The 15,902-nt window shown below is 51.8% G+C and overlaps 1 protein-coding gene across 3 annotated transcripts; it reads left to right on the top strand.

Moving 5' to 3' along the window:
* Znf598 (zinc finger protein 598, E3 ubiquitin ligase) lies at positions 1 to 12,446 on the top strand. Of its 3 annotated transcripts, none has more exons than XM_038327763.1 (12): positions 1 to 236; positions 7,061 to 7,173; positions 7,555 to 7,684; positions 7,923 to 8,134; positions 8,296 to 8,513; positions 9,031 to 9,139; positions 9,522 to 9,709; positions 9,817 to 9,901; positions 10,010 to 10,752; positions 11,061 to 11,220; positions 11,330 to 11,477; positions 11,554 to 12,446. In XM_038327763.1, the coding sequence occupies exons 1-12, from the start codon at positions 9 to 11 to the stop codon at positions 11,905 to 11,907; spliced, it is 2,688 nt and encodes an 895-aa protein (XP_038183691.1). In that variant the 5' UTR covers positions 1 to 8; the 3' UTR covers positions 11,908 to 12,446. The 3 variants fall into 3 exon arrangements, with proteins under 3 accessions (XP_038183691.1, XP_038183690.1, XP_038183692.1); XM_038327762.1 differs by having other exon boundaries at positions 9,031 to 9,148; XM_038327764.1 differs by lacking the exon at positions 1 to 236 and adding an exon at positions 5,910 to 6,410 and having other exon boundaries at positions 9,031 to 9,148.
* Positions 12,447 to 15,902: the final 3,456 nt, after the last annotated feature.

Genomic DNA, 15,902 nt, shown 5'->3' with positions numbered 1-15,902 from the left:
GCCCGGCCATGGCGGCGGCGGCGGCGGCGGCGGCGGGCGCCGAGGGGCAGCGCGCGGCTCTGGAGGCGGTGGCAGCGCCCGAGCGGGGCGGCGGGAGCTGCGTGCTGTGCTGCGGCGACCTGGAGGCTACGGCGCTGGGCCGCTGCGATCATCCGGTGTGTTACCGGTGCTCTACCAAGATGCGGGTGCTGTGCGAGCAGCGCTACTGCGCCGTGTGCCGCGAGGAGCTGCGCCAGGTGCGCCAGCGGGGCACGCGACGGGGAGCGGAGCGGAGAGGGCGGGCTCCTGATGGCTTTGCCTGCTCGGTGTTCGGCCGCGGCCTGGCCGCGCCCGCTCCCGCCGGAGGCCCGGTGGTCGGTCCGAGCGGCACACGGGCCTCCAGGGACTGGGGAAGCCAGAGGCGTCTGGGCCGGGGAAGGAGAAGCGATGCCTGTGGGAACTCGAAGCCTGTGACCCTCCGCGGGAAGGGCAGGGTCAGGTCGAGAGCTCTATTGGTCTGTGAGTGTTCATGTTTTCGGGATCGTCATTGAGGTGGAGGAGACAGCCAGGGGAATCTCCAGGGACTGTCTATCCTGGAAGCTGACTGTTCTGTAAAAAAAGGATTAAACTGGACATTTCCAGAATAGTCGGGCTTCTGGTCCTCACCGGTGACCCTTAGCTCCTGAGACGGCGTTTCCATTTGTAGAGTTGAGGTGATGCCAGAACTTGATTCCCAGGTGCTTGGCTGTCCACAATGTTAGGAAGTTTTCCTCCTCCTTACTAGTTCTAGTTTTGGGGGTTCCTTCCTAAGTGGAGGGAAGGGGATGCTTCTTATTGTCTAGACTTGGAAACCCCTGAAAGGGTCAGAGGGCGCATGGAGTGTTCCCCCACACTCCAGCAATGCCAGCTGTTGGTGAGCAGTGTCCAGCTGGACTCCTTTGGTTTGCTGCCTTTAGAGATCTGTTTACTTCTAGCATTGTGAAATTACCTTGGTTGGTTCATGGAAGGCTTTGGCTAGTGGCATCTGCCAGGGAATCTCACTTTCCTGTTCTTAGAAGTAATGCAGAGATAGCAGTAATGCTAAGAATATTTTCTTTTTCTTTCTCTCTCTCTCTTTGGTTTCTTGAGACAGGATTTCTTTGTATAGCTTTGACTGTTCTAGAAGTAGCTCTGTAGACCAGGCTGGCCTCAAATTAGAGATCGACCTGCCTCTGCCTCCCTAGTTCTGGGATTTAAGGCATGTGCTACCACTCCCGGCTTCTACTTCAGTTTCTGCCCTGGCTCTTTTTGAGACAGGGTCTCACTATGTAGTCCTGGCTGGCCTGGAACTTGTTATGTTGACCGTGTTTGGCCTCAAAACCAGAGATTTACCTATGTCTGCCTCCTGAGTGCTGGTATTAAAGTCAGTGCACCACCATGTCCCACATGTTTTTCTGTTTTGTTTCAAGACAGGATCTCACTACGTAGCTCTGGCTATCCTGGAACTCACCTGCCTCTGCCTCCTGAGTGCTGGGATTAATAGTGTGTGCCACTATGCCTGGCTTTTCTTTCTCAATATGTATGTCAAAGGAGTCAGCTGAAACCCTGGAGCATTCCCTAAGTATCTGCCTATGTCAGATGGGGAAGAGCAGCTGGAAGAACTCAGTCTGTGACGTGGTGGAAGGAACCTTACCTTTCTGGGTGAGATCTGGGGTTCAGAAACATTCCAGGAAGCCTTTGGCTGGTGACCTACCCAGAGGTCCTTGCTTTGCTGGCCAGCCATGCATCATATACTAATGGGAAAGTCAAAACACTGGGGTTTTCCAGTCCTCCTTTAGCTTCCTTCTAGGAAGGAAAACGTTTCGGGGGTCTTTACATATGTAGTCCTAGCCCAGCTTTGGATTTCACTCAGGAAGTTAGTGAACACATACATGTGTCAGCTGTAGCCAGTGTCTGCCCTCCCTCATTCCTTGTGGGCCCCACACCCTCTAAGCTCTGTGGCAGGGGCTGTTGACTGAGCTGTCAGCTTGCCCTGGCTGGGGTGTGGCTTAGCACTGGGTGCCCTTGGCCAAGCCTGGGCTTCCTCGTGAGTTTGCACCACCATGCTGGGCAGCAAGAGTTCTTGGAAAGTTGGGTGAGGTGATACTGTCCAGCTCAGTCTCTTCATTCATCCTGCGGCTTCTTGTAACCTTGTAGCTTCCTTGTTCCTGAGTTCTGCATTACCTTGAGTGTGTCTTGTGTTTCTACCCAGAATCCCACAGTGACCCTTAGCTCCTGAACCCTGCCCTTGGCTTCCCTTAATGTGACTAAATGAAAATTAGGAGGGATGTGTGTAAGATATTGTATGGAGCCTTTAATCCCTGCGCTTGAGAGGCAGAAACAGGCGGGCCTCCGACTTTGAGGCCAGCCAGAGCGACACAGAGAAACCCTGTCTCGAAAAAGTCACGTGGAACTAGCCAGCTTCCTTTGTTGGGTGATTCTGTCTACCTTGATCTACCTTCTTTGTGCAAACTTTGGAGTGGCGTCCAAGTATAGCGGAGAGACAGTGCACAACTTTGAAGCTGCTTCTGGTGAAGAACCAGGGCAGTCCTGACTTCAACACAGCAGCTCAGGTGGCCTGACATCTGGTGTGAGGCTGTGGAGGTGGTGGGCAAAACTGATTGAACGCTGAGTGTGGAGAGCCTTGTGCTCAGTCTTTAGCACTGGGGAGAGAGACCAGCACACCCTGGTGATTAAGCCCTTAGGAGCTTCTTGTGTTCCTCTGGACACATCTCTCCAGAGCCATTTTCTTTATCCTGTTGCTTGTCACATCTCTGGACAGGCCACACCCCCACCCACTAGCGGGGGAAGTGGGAGGGGAATGTTGAAGGCCTTCCCAGGATTGCTCCAAGGGCCAGGTCAGCAGGCCATACCTGATGACTCATTGGTATTTTTCTGTTGTGAATGCGTTGTCTGCCATCTGTGATCCCTCCCACTCTCCCTTCCTTTCTTTGGACAGTCTCACTGTATACACAGGCTGGCCTGGAACTCATAAAGATCCATCTGTCTCTGCCTCCTGAGTGCTGAGATTAAATGTCTGTTCCACTATGCCTGGTGATCCTGGTCTTTCCAAAAGTTAGCCCTGCTTCTGTCCCCACTTGGACTCCCACCAGGAACTCTAACATCCATTTCTGTCATCTGTGAGCACCACGCGTGAACATGGTGCACAAACATACATGCAGGCATATATACACATAAAATAATAATTTTTTTAATTAAAAGATTTATTTTTCTTTTATGTGTATGTGTGCTCGTTATTCCAGAAGAAGATGTTGAATCCTCTAGAACTGGAGTTACAGATGGTTGTAAGTCTCTATGTGGGTGCTATGAACTGAACCCAAGTTCTCTGAAGAGAAACAAACTCTTTTAACCACTGAACCATCTTTCCAGTCCCGTCCCGTCCCATTACACACAGACACACCCCCGTTGAACACTCTTGATGCATGATGTCTCACCTGTCTTTTTTCGGGGATGGGTTTCCAGACAGGATTTCTTTGTATGTCCTGGAACTCACTCTGTAGACCAGGCTGGCCTCAAACTCACAGAGATTCACCTACCTCTGCCTCCCAAGTGCTGGGATTAAAGGCGTGCGCCACCACCGCCCAGCTTTATCTTCTCTTTACTGAACACTGTTGCATGCTGGAAGTTAGGAGGAGCAAGGTCCTCTGGCAGCCACTACCTGAGCAAGCTTCCCACCCCCTCAGTCTCCCTGGAACTGGGCTGCCAATCCCACATGGCTGATTCAGAAGCATCCTTGCCTGACCTCTGGACCCCATGCTGCCTAGCCCAGGGCTCCCTAGAATAACCCAGCCTTACACCCAGACCTGACCTGGCCTAAGCTTTCTCCTCAGATCGTGAACCTTTTCCTAGGACTCTTCTCTCCCTAACACCTTGTTTTTGTCTCCTTTGCCCCGCCTAGCCTCACAGGAATGTCTACAGGAAGGGAGGGTCTTGCTGGTTAGGCTTCTGCCGCATCCTCTGGGGATGCCCAAGGATGCCCTGCTCTTCTGTCGCCCACCGAGGCAGTCTAGATGGACAGTCTTGGTCTTTCTGCCTGGAAAAGGGCAGGTTTTGTTCGCCTAGAGCTCCAGGCCTGCTGGCATCAGACCCAACACACCCAGCCTTTGGCCCATGAACCTTTTCCTAGGCCTTTTCCTGTACTTCCGTTCCCTTCTTGAACCAGCCCTGTGTCTCCTCCCCTACCTCTCAGCCTGACCCAGGTGTATATAGATTAGACTACCTCCACCAGACTGGAATGCCTGGGCCTTGATGGCCCTCTGTCTCTACTTAGCAGATCCACACCCATTCCCCATGCAGACTTGGCTCAGTGGCCCCTTGACATCACTTCTGCCTGCAGTTGATCATCATGTTTCTTGGTTCTTAGCCTCAGTGGCACAAGGTAAAGTAGGTCTCTGGTTCCCTTGCACTCTCATCCCAGTCCTCTGGTTGCCAGCCAGGCCCTTCATAAGAACTCTGTCTGGCTTCTGGTCGTACTCATTACAGGATGTGTGCCTTCTCCCTGCCTCTCCTCTGGGCACCTCAGGCTGTTCACGGAGATGTACTGTGGGTGAGCAACAAGCCAGCATGTTTAGGGCATGAACACACAAGACGAGAGGTGGCTAGCACAGATGAACCGCTCTGCTCAGCATGTCTTGGCACTAACTGCCCAACAGAGGGGTTCAAGGGGCTGTGCCCATAGCCTCAAGGTAGACCAACCTCTTCCATGATAGTCTGACATGCCAGGCAGAGTAGATCCAAGTGCACAGCTGAGAGAGGTCCCCGGAGCTGGTAGCAATGTCGGGGGCGTCCCTGGCGCTGTTTCCTTTAGGGAAGGAAGTTGATCCTCCGCTACGTCTGTTGGGCTTAGATGCTTTTTGGCAGCTTCAGGGAGTTTCCTCAGATTGCTCTTCTGCCCGTCTTGGAGGAGCTAAGTGGGGGTGTGGCTCTGCCTGGTGCGTTTGCTTGTGTTGAGGAGCTTTTAAGCTGTTCCTACCAGCACTCTGCATGGTTCATGGCTCTGAGCACCTCTTCTTGTTTGTTTTTGAGACTGGGTTTATCTGTAGCCCTGACTGTCCTGGATCTCACTCTGTAGTCCAGGCTAGCCTCGAACTCACAGAGATCCACCTGCCTCTGCCTCCCAAATGCTGAGATTAATGGTGTGGGCCATCAGTGCCCAGCAACCTAAACTCCTTTTGGATCTGGGCTGGAGAGGCAACCTTGGGAGCAGTTGGAAAGCATAGTTCGGTGTGAGCCTGTCCCTAGAATGTTAGAAAGAAACCAGAGTCTAGGGATTTTGTCCATATTTGGGCCCTGGAAAGGAGCTTCCAGGGACCAGGAAAGCTGCATTATGGAGGGGGCAGCACAGCCCATGTGAGGAATCCCCACTGTGAGCCTTCATTGGTTTGCATTTAGGAGGGCACAGCTGTGACCGCCATTTAAGCATCATCTGTAACATGGTATTGTAGCACATGCCTGTAAATTTGGAAACTTTGAAAGCTAAGGCAGTATTGGTTTTTGTTTATTATTCAAGACAGGATTTCTCCGTGTAGCCCTGGCTGCCCTGTAGACCACGCTAGTCTCTAACTCTCAAGAGATTCACTTGCCCCTGCCTTTCAAGTGCTGGGATTAAAGGTGTGTGCCACCACCACTACCCAGCTTTTTTTTTTTTTAAATGGGTCAGTCAGAACTACTTATTAAGACACTGTGTAAATAAAAAAAGTCTAGATGGTCTTAAACCAGGTAGGTGATACACTCCTATAATCCTAGTACTTGGTAGGTGGAGGCAGGGAGGGTCTGGGAATTCAGAGTCAACTATTGGCAGCACAGCATGTTTCTGGCAAACCTGGTTTTTATAAAACCCTGTCTAAAAAAAAAAAAGCAAAAAACCAAAGGTGATTTTGGGGGTATAGCTGCATCTAAGGTACAACCTACTTGTATCCAGCCTTACCAGCTATGACAGTGAGGTTTATTAGGCCTCTGCTGACTTGTTCCCATCCCTAAGGGGGTGTGGCTAGATCATGGAGGTTCCCTTGACTTCTGACAAGGGCTAGATTCTTGTCTGTGTGCCATTTCCAAGTATATCATGACAAAGTGGAGCTGGCCTCTCCCCCAGCTCCTCCAGAGAACCAGCTTTAGACGTTTTGCTGCTTGGGGCCCTATGTGTGTGAGTGGACCCACTTTGCCTCAGCACTCCTGAGCTGTCCACGCTCTTGTATATTTTGGCTCAAAATACCCTCCTGGGCTAAGCCTAGATGTAACAGGTGACCTTGGTGTGGCCTTTCCCAGCAGGGAGGTACTGAAAAGGCTGAGCTGAAGCATGTGACCAGTGCCAGATGGGGGCCATGGCAGAGAGGCACCTGGCAAGGGCTTGAGTCAAGAGAGCTGTGATAATGAGGGTCCCTGTGGTTGGCGCTGAAGTCACCACTTGGAGGAGCTTCATGGAGGAGATGGAGCCTTGGGGTCAGTCAGGGGAGGGGAGCATGCAGGGGAAGGCTTCAATGTCCAGATCCCTCTCCCAGGCACTCAGTGTGCCCTAAGCCTTGCCCTGAACCCACTAAGGCCCCTTCTCCAGTGGCTGCAGTATGTATATGGTTCATGCCTGGACTTAGGTAGCCTACACAAGCAGAAGCATGGGGCTCTGGCAGGCATGGTCAGGTCCAGATGCCAGTCTTTTGAGAGCCCTTTTCTCCTGTGGCATCATGGACAGGGTAACCAGGTGTTGGTCAGCTGACAGCTCCCACATAACTTTTGCTATTTCCGTCATTGCTCTCTAGGGTGCATGCCCTCCAACCCCACACCACCCAGTGGGAGTTCTGTACTCTGCTCTCCTCTGGGCCTTTAGGGTGGATACCAGGCCTACAGGAAGCATGGCTGCCTCCTGGTGGAGAGCCTGGATATCACATCTTTTCTCTAGTTCTTGTATGCTGCTTCCAGTGAGAGGAGGCCTAGGCTATCTGTGGAACCAGCGGCTGCTGCCCACTTATTACTGTGAGGGCTCCTCTTCTGTCTCTGCTTGGTCCTTGGCCATCCCATCCAGTTCCTGCTCACCACTGTATCTCTCCAGGTGGTCTTTGGGAAGAAGCTTCCTGCCTTTGCCATGATCCCCATCCACCAGCTCCAGCACGAGAAGAAATACGACATCTATTTTGCAGATGGAAAGGTGTTTGCATTGTACAGGTGAGAGGTCCTCAGCTGTAGGGGTGGCAGCTACCTTGCATCTGTATGACCCCCTCAGAATCAGGAATGGGGAGAGTACTTGGTGCTAGTGACCTCAGGCCCATCTTGCAAGACAAGGAGCTCCTTGCTCTCCACCAGGGTGGCAGTGGAAATGGGGGAGGGGGTATTAGCTGTTTTAGCCTTTTGAGGGACACAAGAGTATGCAAGCAGATATTTAACTCAGGGTCACCAAAACTCCAAAAAAGGCTAGAACCACAGACTTGGATCCTATATCCTGTGAGCACAGTCATTGTCTCCCTGGGCAGGGGCCTGGCATGCGGCTCTGTTCTGGACAGTAACACTTAGAGCCCAGCATGGTGGGTGGCTCTGTTGTCTCCCCAGGCAGCTGTTGCAGCATGAATGCCCACGGTGCCCCCACCTGCCATCCTTTGGCCTCTTCGGAGACTTGGAGCAGCACATGCGGAAGCAACATGAGCTCTTCTGCTGCAAGTTGTGCCTCAAGCACCTCAAGGTGTGCCCTGAGGATGAGGGGGCTGCCCTGGGGAACCCCCAGAAACTGCTAGGCCACTACAGAGCCTTAGGTTGCTTATGACTGGGCAAGAAGGGGCCCCCAGTGGCTGCAAGGATCCTCCAGCCTTCAGTTGGCTCTAGGAGAGAGTTGATATTATCAGGGTCCTCTCCTTGTCCATGATGCTCCACTGTGAGATTTGGGAGCCCCAACCCTGTGTCTAGCCTTGTGTTCTCTGCAGATCTTCACCTATGAGCGCAAGTGGTACTCACGCAAGGACCTGGCTCGTCACCGCATGCAGGGTGACCCTGATGATACATCCCATCGGGGACATCCACTCTGTAAGTTCTGTGATGAGCGTTACCTGGACAATGATGAGCTACTCAAGCACTTGCGCCGTGACCACTACTTCTGCCATTTCTGTGACTCTGATGGGGCCCAGGATTACTATAGGTGGGTGAACCACGGCTGCTTCAGGGGGTGGGGCCTGGAAGTCCTATAGGTGGGCAGGACCTGGGATGCTGCAGGGAATGTGGTGGTGATGCTCCTAGGACTCTTCTGGGAGTCATTGTTATGCAGTAGATGATCTGGTTTCTGCTGACTCTATCTGACAGTGATTATGCATACCTGCGTGAACACTTCCGGGAGAAGCACTTTCTGTGTGAGGAGGGCCGCTGCAGCACTGAACAGTTCACCCATGCCTTCCGCACTGAGATAGACCTCAAGGCTCATAAAACAGCTTGCCACAGCCGCAGCCGGGCTGAGGCACGCCAGAACCGGCAGATTGACCTTCAATTTAGCTTTGCACCACGGCACTCACGCCGGAGTGAGGGTGAGCTAAGTGCCTATAGGCTCAGCTAGGCTTAGTTGCTGGAGCCTTCTGTGAGTCCTTGCTTCCCAGACCTCAGATCCAGGTCTCAGTTAGACTCCTGCTCAACTGAGACACACAGGAGGCACCCACTCAGCCTGTCTGAGCACCTAAACCTAGTGAGAATTCGTTCCTTTCCTGTCCACTTACATCCCTCTCCTGTGTTTTGCATCTTTGGCTCTGGAATCCCTAGGCTATTTCTCTGCCTTAGGAGACTATCACTGAGGCCCACTCTGTATTTCCCATCTTCTAAGGTAGGGACCAGGCCTGTCCTTGCACTAACTGGGCACCAGTTTCTAAAGGTCATGGCTGGTTTGGATTCTGCAGTGTCTGGCCTATCATTACAGATAATAAGTTTTGGGGGTGGGGAAGCCTCTGCCATCCAGACAGGAGCGTGGCCATCAGTATGGTCTGGACAGCAGTTTTTTGGTCCTGCTGCTCTGTTAATCTGGGACAATGACAAGCTATGTACTGACCACAGGAGTCGTCAGTGGTGAGGACTACGAGGAGGTGGACAGGTACAACCGCCAGGGCCGAGCTGGCCGGGCCAGCGGGCGTGGAGCCCAGCAGAACCGCCGGGGAAGCTGGAGGTACAAGAGGTGGGAGGATTTGCATACCACTGACATTCTCCTGGCACCACCTCCACATGGTGGCAGCTGCCAGCAGTCAAGCTGGGAATAGGCATGAGGTCAGTGGGCTCCAGCCAGAGTTCCTGGGGTCCCGAGGGTGGCAACAATGTCTGCTCAGCAAGTAGAATGTTCTTTCTTCTTTATCTATTGCTAGCCAGAGACAGCAGAATCTGGGGGGGAGGAATGGCACTCAGAAGCAGGGTGCAGTTGTGTCAGGAAGTACCTGCGAAGCAATGATGTGCCCAGGCTACAGCAGGGATTGAGCCCAGACACTGCCTGTCTGAGGCTATGCCTTTGGGTCTTGCCCAGTCTGATGTCTTCTCCCACCCCTACTCCATCCTAGGGAAGAAGAAGACCGAGAAGTGGCAGCTGCTATCCGGGCCTCCGTGGCTGCTCAACAGCAAGAGGATACTCATAGGGCTGAGGACCGGGAAGAGGGTAGCAGGCCCAAGAAAGAGGATGCAACAGCCAGGGGGTCTGAGGAGCCCCGTGGCTCCCGGCGCCTGCCTCGGACTCAGGGTGAAGGCACAGGTAACAGCAACCAGCCTGGGTGGGAAAAACTGCCAGCTCCTAGCCAACATCTCATCTTCCCCAAGCCTGTTCTCACAGACTTCCCTGAACTCATTTCATGTCTGTAGGCTCCAAGGAAGCCTCAACAAACGGTCCTGTAAGCCAAGAAGCCTTCCCAACCACAGGCCCAGGACCAGTGGCTGCCCCCTCAAAGTATGTTTGGGAATTGGGAAGGAGGGTGTGGTGTCTGTGATAGACAGGACAGATTTGAACAAGTCTTGCTGATGAACCACTGACCAGTTCTCCCTTCCTTGGATCCAGCACCCTCCCACCACCTAACCCCAAGCTCAAGGATGAAGACTTCCCCAGTCTCTGTGCCTCCACTTCTTCCTGCTGCACAGCGGTTACCCCAGGCTCTGTGGGCCTGGCACTGGCTTATCCTGGTCCTCCCAGGGGCAAGAACACCTTCCAGGAAGAAGACTTCCCTGCCCTGGTTTCCTCGGCACCCAAGCCCAGCAGTGCCCCCTCTAGCCTCATCTCAGCTTGGAACAGCAGCTGCAGCAAAAAAGGGAACCCACCTACACCAGGGGCCCAGCCTCCCCGGAAGGCAGGGAAGGGGAGCAGGGGTGGCCGGAAGGGTGGCCCAGCCCCAGTGGATGAGGAGGAGGGTGGTGGCCTCACTGTGCAGGAGCTTCGGAATGTGCCCACCACAGTGGCTGTCTCTTCTTTGCTGGCACCAACTGCCAATCAGAGTTCCTCCAAGGTTGGCAAGAAGAAGAAGGTGGGCTCCGAGAAGACTGGAGCTGCGTCGTCCCCACTGCTGCCCCCTGACCACACCCCAAAGCCCTCTGGGGCTGAGCAGGCCCCTGACTCCTCTCTAAGCAAAGCTGAAGTGCCAGTAACCATTGTCAATGGACATTCGGAGGGGCCAGCCCTGGCCCGGAGCACCCCAAAGGAGCCTCCAGGGCTTCCGAGGCCTCTGGGTCCCCTCCCCTGCCCCATACCACAGGAGGACTTCCCAGCACTTGGAGGCCCTTGTCCACCCAGGATGCCTCCTCCCCCAGGTATGTGTTCCTCGGGTTTCTGAGAAGTGCTAGCGTCCCAGTGTCAGGCTGGAGGTCAGCCCACAGTGGGAATGTGTGGTGGACTCCCAGTTCTCCCGTAGAGGAAGAGTGTGCTGCTGTGTCCACTCTGGATGCAGGAGGCACCCTGAGCTGCCACAGCTAACTACTTCTTAGTGCTTTGTAGGGCAAGGAGTTCCCTACAGTGGTGATTCCCCACATAGGGTTCTGGTCCTGAACGTGCTACAGGGCTGGGCACTCAGAAAAACTGGACCATTTGGGACCACGTTGAGGTTCTTGTCACCCTGCAGGCTTTAACACCGTGGTGCTCTTGAAGAGTACACCGTCTCCACCCCCACTCCCACCAGGCCTGGTGCCTCCCGTCAGCAAGCCACCCCCTGGCTTCTCCAGTTTCCTGCCCAGTTCCCACTCAGCCTGTGTTCCCAGTCCCACCACCACCACCATGAAAGCGTAAGTGGGGTGCTCCCTGACCTTCTGACCTGCCACTGGTCACTGGGTACTTGTGGGAGGGTGCAACCTAAGTCACCCTAAATGCTCAAGCCTCCTCATCTGACCCCAGACCCCGGCTAACACCCACACCACGAGCCTACTTAGTCCCTGAGAACTTCCAGAAGAGGAACCTACAGCTCATCCAGTCCATCAAGGATTTTCTGCAGAGTGAGACCTGCTTCAGCAAGTTTAAGAGCCATTCAGGGGAGTTCAGACAGGTGAGGTGAGAGTAGTTGGGAGGCTGGCCTGTCTGCCCAGGGTGAAAATGACCGGCTGTGGCTCTCTGGGTGGCAGGGGATGATTTCTGCGGCTCAGTACTACAAAAGCTGCCGAGACCTGCTTGGGGAGAACTTCCAAAAGATCTTCAGTGAGCTGCTGGCGCTCCTACCAGACATAGCCAAACAACAGGAGCTGCTGTCCGCACACACTGACTTCTGCAGTCGTGAGAAGCCTCCCAGCTCCAAGTCTAAGAAGAACAAGAAGAATGTGTGGCAGACTAGCACCCAACAGCTGGGCCTGGACTGCTGCGTGTGCCCCACCTGCCAGCAGGTACTGGCACACGGTGACATCAGCAGCCACCAGGCACTGCACGCTGCCCGGGACGATGACTTCCCCTCCCTTCAAGCCATTGCCAGGATCATTACGTAGCTCCTGCTGGTGAGGGCAAGAGCTGTCATACCCTAGCGCCTCCTTCCACTTCCCAGCTGCCAGGCAGCTAGGTTGGGCCCTGGGAAGGCTGAGGCTCAGGCCTCCTGGTTATCTAGGCCTGCCAGGAGGGCATCAGGAAAGGTCTACCCTATGTACCATCACTTAAGTTCTGTCCCCTGCTTGGCAGAGAGCCAGTCTTGGTTTGTATTGGGATTTTGGAATGTGTCAGGGGAGGGAAGGACTAGGATATCGGGACTGAACCTGTGGTCATAGCTAGATGTCTCAGTGGCCTGAAGAGCCCTCCTGAGTCGAGCCCACAGCTGACAGCTTCGGGTGTACTGGTGCTGGAGTCAGAGTCAGTGTGCTGTGTAGACAATTGGCTGTTTCAGAGAGAATGTTCAAGATTAAAACCACACACAAAATTGTGCTACTTGAAGTTCAATCTTTTTACGAGACAAGTTAAACTAAGATCTCAAATTGCCTCTGACATTTTATAAAAGACAGTTTATCTTCAAATAAATTTATTTTACAGTACTGCACATAGGTGGTGTCCTGAGTATCTCTGCCTCTGAGTGTATCAGGAAGCCTGGATACATGCACTATGTATGCTGGGATGCAAGGAGGCCTATGGAGTAGCCTGGCAGCAGGGCTTTGTTCACAGGAAGAGGTTGGCAGCCCTGGCTAAGGCACTGCCCAGGTTTCCCAGAACAGACCTGGCCGTGCATGACCTAACAATGGATTATCAGTGAAAGTGCCTTTCAAAAATAGGGTTACATGGCTGGGAGGTGGTGGCACATACCTTTAATTCCACCACATGGGAGACAAGGGCAGGTGATCTCTGAGTTCGAGGCCAGCCTGGTCTGTAGAGTGAGTTCCAGGATAACCAGTGCTATACAGAAAAACTCTGCCTCGATAAGTGAATAAAACAAATGAGTAAAATTTGTTAAATAAGCAAGTAAGTATATAAGGGGATTGTGGGGCCAGCAAAATGTTTCAGTGGGTAAAGGTGCTTGCTGCCAAACTTGGCAACCTGAGTTTGATCTCTAGAACCTACCCAGTAGGAGAGACAGCTCCGACAAGGTGTTCTCTAATGTTTACGCACACACATAAAGTTTTTTGAATTTTTCTTTTCTTTTTTGATATAGGATCTTTACATAATCCTGGTTGTCTTAGAACTTGCTTTGCAGACCATGCTGGTGTCAAACTCCCTGAGATCTGCCTGTTTCTGTTGGGGTTAAAGGCATACGCCACCACTGCCCACTTTCTTTCTTTCTTTCTTTCTTTCTTTTTTTTTTTTTTTTTTTTTTTTTGAGACAGGGTTTCCCTGTAGTTTCTAGAGCCTGTCCTGGAACTAGCTCTTGTAGACTAGGCTGGCCTCGAACTCAGAGATCCGCCTGCCTCTGCCTCCCGAGTGCTGGGATTAAAGGCGTGCGCCACCACTGCCTGGCCCACCGCCCACTTTCTTAACAGGACTAAGGAAAGAGCCCCAGGGAACTAGAAAGTACTACAGAGATCAAATAAAGTCAGAGATTTAGGAAAATGACCCCAGAAAGTAATGTCAAAGCTCATGTCCCAGGTACCCATATACCCTCCACACTTTGCCACCAATCCTGTATCAGAATGGACATTGGGATGTTCATTCACATGAGCCAGGTCTGAATAGCACCCTAACATCTAAAAGACCTAAAACAGAACTGATAGTCACCCAATGGAAGGAGCCGCCTGGACCAACCAGGTCAGTTAGTTACTAAAGCAAGATATACAAGCATTTTAAAATGAGGGGAGACATTGAGCCTGGCAGTGGTGGTGAATGCCTTTAATCTCAGCATTCAGGAGGCAGAGGCGGGAGGATCTCTGAGTTCCAGGCCAGACTATTGCTTCACAAGAGAAACCCTATTCTAAAAAACCAAAAAGAAGGCCGGGTGGTGTTGGCCTTTAATTCCAACACTTGGGAGGCAGAGGCAGGCAGAGCTTTGTGAGTTCGAGGCCAGCCTGGTCTACAAGAGCTAGTTCCAGGATAGGCTCCAGAGCTACAGAGAAACCCTGTCTCAAAAAAAAAAAAAAAAAAAAAAAAAAGAAAAGAAAAGAAAAAACGGTTGTTTGTATTGAGACTAGATGTAGCTCAGTTTGGAAAGTGTTTGCACAAAGTCCTGAGTTCAATTTCTAGCAGCATGTAAAACAGGTGTGGTGATTGATGTGCTCGATGCAAGCCTGTATTCCCAGCAGTTAGCAATCAGAGTCAAGGGAATCATCTCAAATTTGAGGCCAGCCTGGTCTACACATCAATTTCTAAGCCAACCAGAACTATATAGTGAGACCCTGACTATCTCAAGGGAAAAAAAAACAAATTTTGTGTGATTCCATTTATATGGAATTTAAGTATATAAATATGGACTTATTATATATTAAATCCTAGCAGAAATAGCTAGAGCTCTGAGTTCAAGGCCAGCCTGGTTTACATAGCAAGTACCTGGACAGTCAGGGCTATATGGAGAGACCTTGTCTCAAAAGGGGGTTGGAGGTGAGAGCTGGAGAGATGGCCCAGTGGTTAAAAGCACTTGCTGCTCTTGCAGAGAACTCAGGTTCAGTCCCCAGCACCCACATGAAGCAGCTCACCACTGCTTGTAACTCCAGTTCCAGGGAATCCAGAGCCCTCTTCTGGTTTCCATAGGTACCAGCATAAATGTGACATACATTCCCACAGACACACACAGGTGGTGGTGGCGCACACCTTTAATCCCAGGGAGGCAGAGGCAGGCAGATCTCTGTGAGTGGACCAGCCTGGTCTACAAGAGCTAGTTCCAGGATAGGTTCCAAAGCTACAGAGAAACCCTGTCTCGAAACAAAAAACGAAAATCTTTTTTTAAAGGGTGGGCAGGGCATGATCAAACACACTTTTAATCCCAGCACTTGGGAGGCAGAGGCAAGCAGATCTCTGAGTTCCAGGCCAGCTTGGCCCACAGAGTTCCAGGACAGGCAGGGCTACACAAGAGAAACCCTGTCTCTTGGGGCTGGAGAGATGGCTCAGCGGTTAAGAGCATTGCTTGCTCTTCCAAAGGTCCTGAGTTCAATTCCCAGCAACCACATGGTGGCTCACAACCATCTGTAATGAGGTCTGGTGCCCTCTTCTGGCCTGTAGATATACACACAGACAGAATATTGTATACATAATAAATAAATAAATGTTTAAAAAAAAAAAAAAAAAGAGAAACCCTGTCTCAAACAAAACAAAACACTGACATGTGCACACACTACAGCAAAGAAAGACAAAAGAAAACAAGAAAAGGGATAAAAGAGGAAAGGATCTCCTGTAGTTGGTTATTTTTACTCTTTGTTCTTTGGGGGCCCACCACCCAGCTCCCAATTAAATACAGGGAGACTTATTCTTATGAATGTCCAGCCTTAGCTTAGCTTATTTCTAGCCAGCTTTTCTTAAATTATTCTGCCTACCTTTTGCCTCTGGGCTTTTTCCTTTCTCTAATCTATGTGTATTTACTTCTTCCTCTGTTGCCGATGTGTGGCTGGCCCCTGGCATCCTCCTCTCTTTCTCACGACACCCTCTTCTATTTATTCTCTCTGCCTGGCAGCCCTGCCTAGTTCTCTCTCCTGTCTTGCTATTTGTCGTTCAGCTCTTTATTAGATCAGTCAGGTGTTTTAGACAGGCAAAGTAAGTAACAGAACTTCACAGAGTTAAACAAATGCAACACATCTTTGTATCGTTAAACAAACGTTTCACAGCATAAACGAATGCAACACATCTTCAGCTAATACTCCACAGCAGTCTCCAGCATTTCGGAGAGCTTGCACTGAGTAGCAGGTTTCATCAGACCAATGTGATCTATTAAGGGATCACAGTCCTGTGGTCTTTTCCTAAAAGTTAATCAGCCTAACTTCCATCTTCCTATCCCCTGCCAAATTCTGGGTCCTGATGTCCTGAGACCCCAGACCCCAGCACAGCAGGGATGGGGTGAAAATGATTCTAGGAGTACCTTAGC

This window comes from Arvicola amphibius, chromosome 4, assembly GCF_903992535.2.
Source record: "Arvicola amphibius chromosome 4, mArvAmp1.2, whole genome shotgun sequence".
Lineage (NCBI taxonomy): Eukaryota > Metazoa > Chordata > Mammalia > Rodentia > Cricetidae > Arvicola > Arvicola amphibius.
Note: the sequence above shows the minus strand (reverse complement) of the source record. Positions and strands in the feature narration are given on the sequence as shown.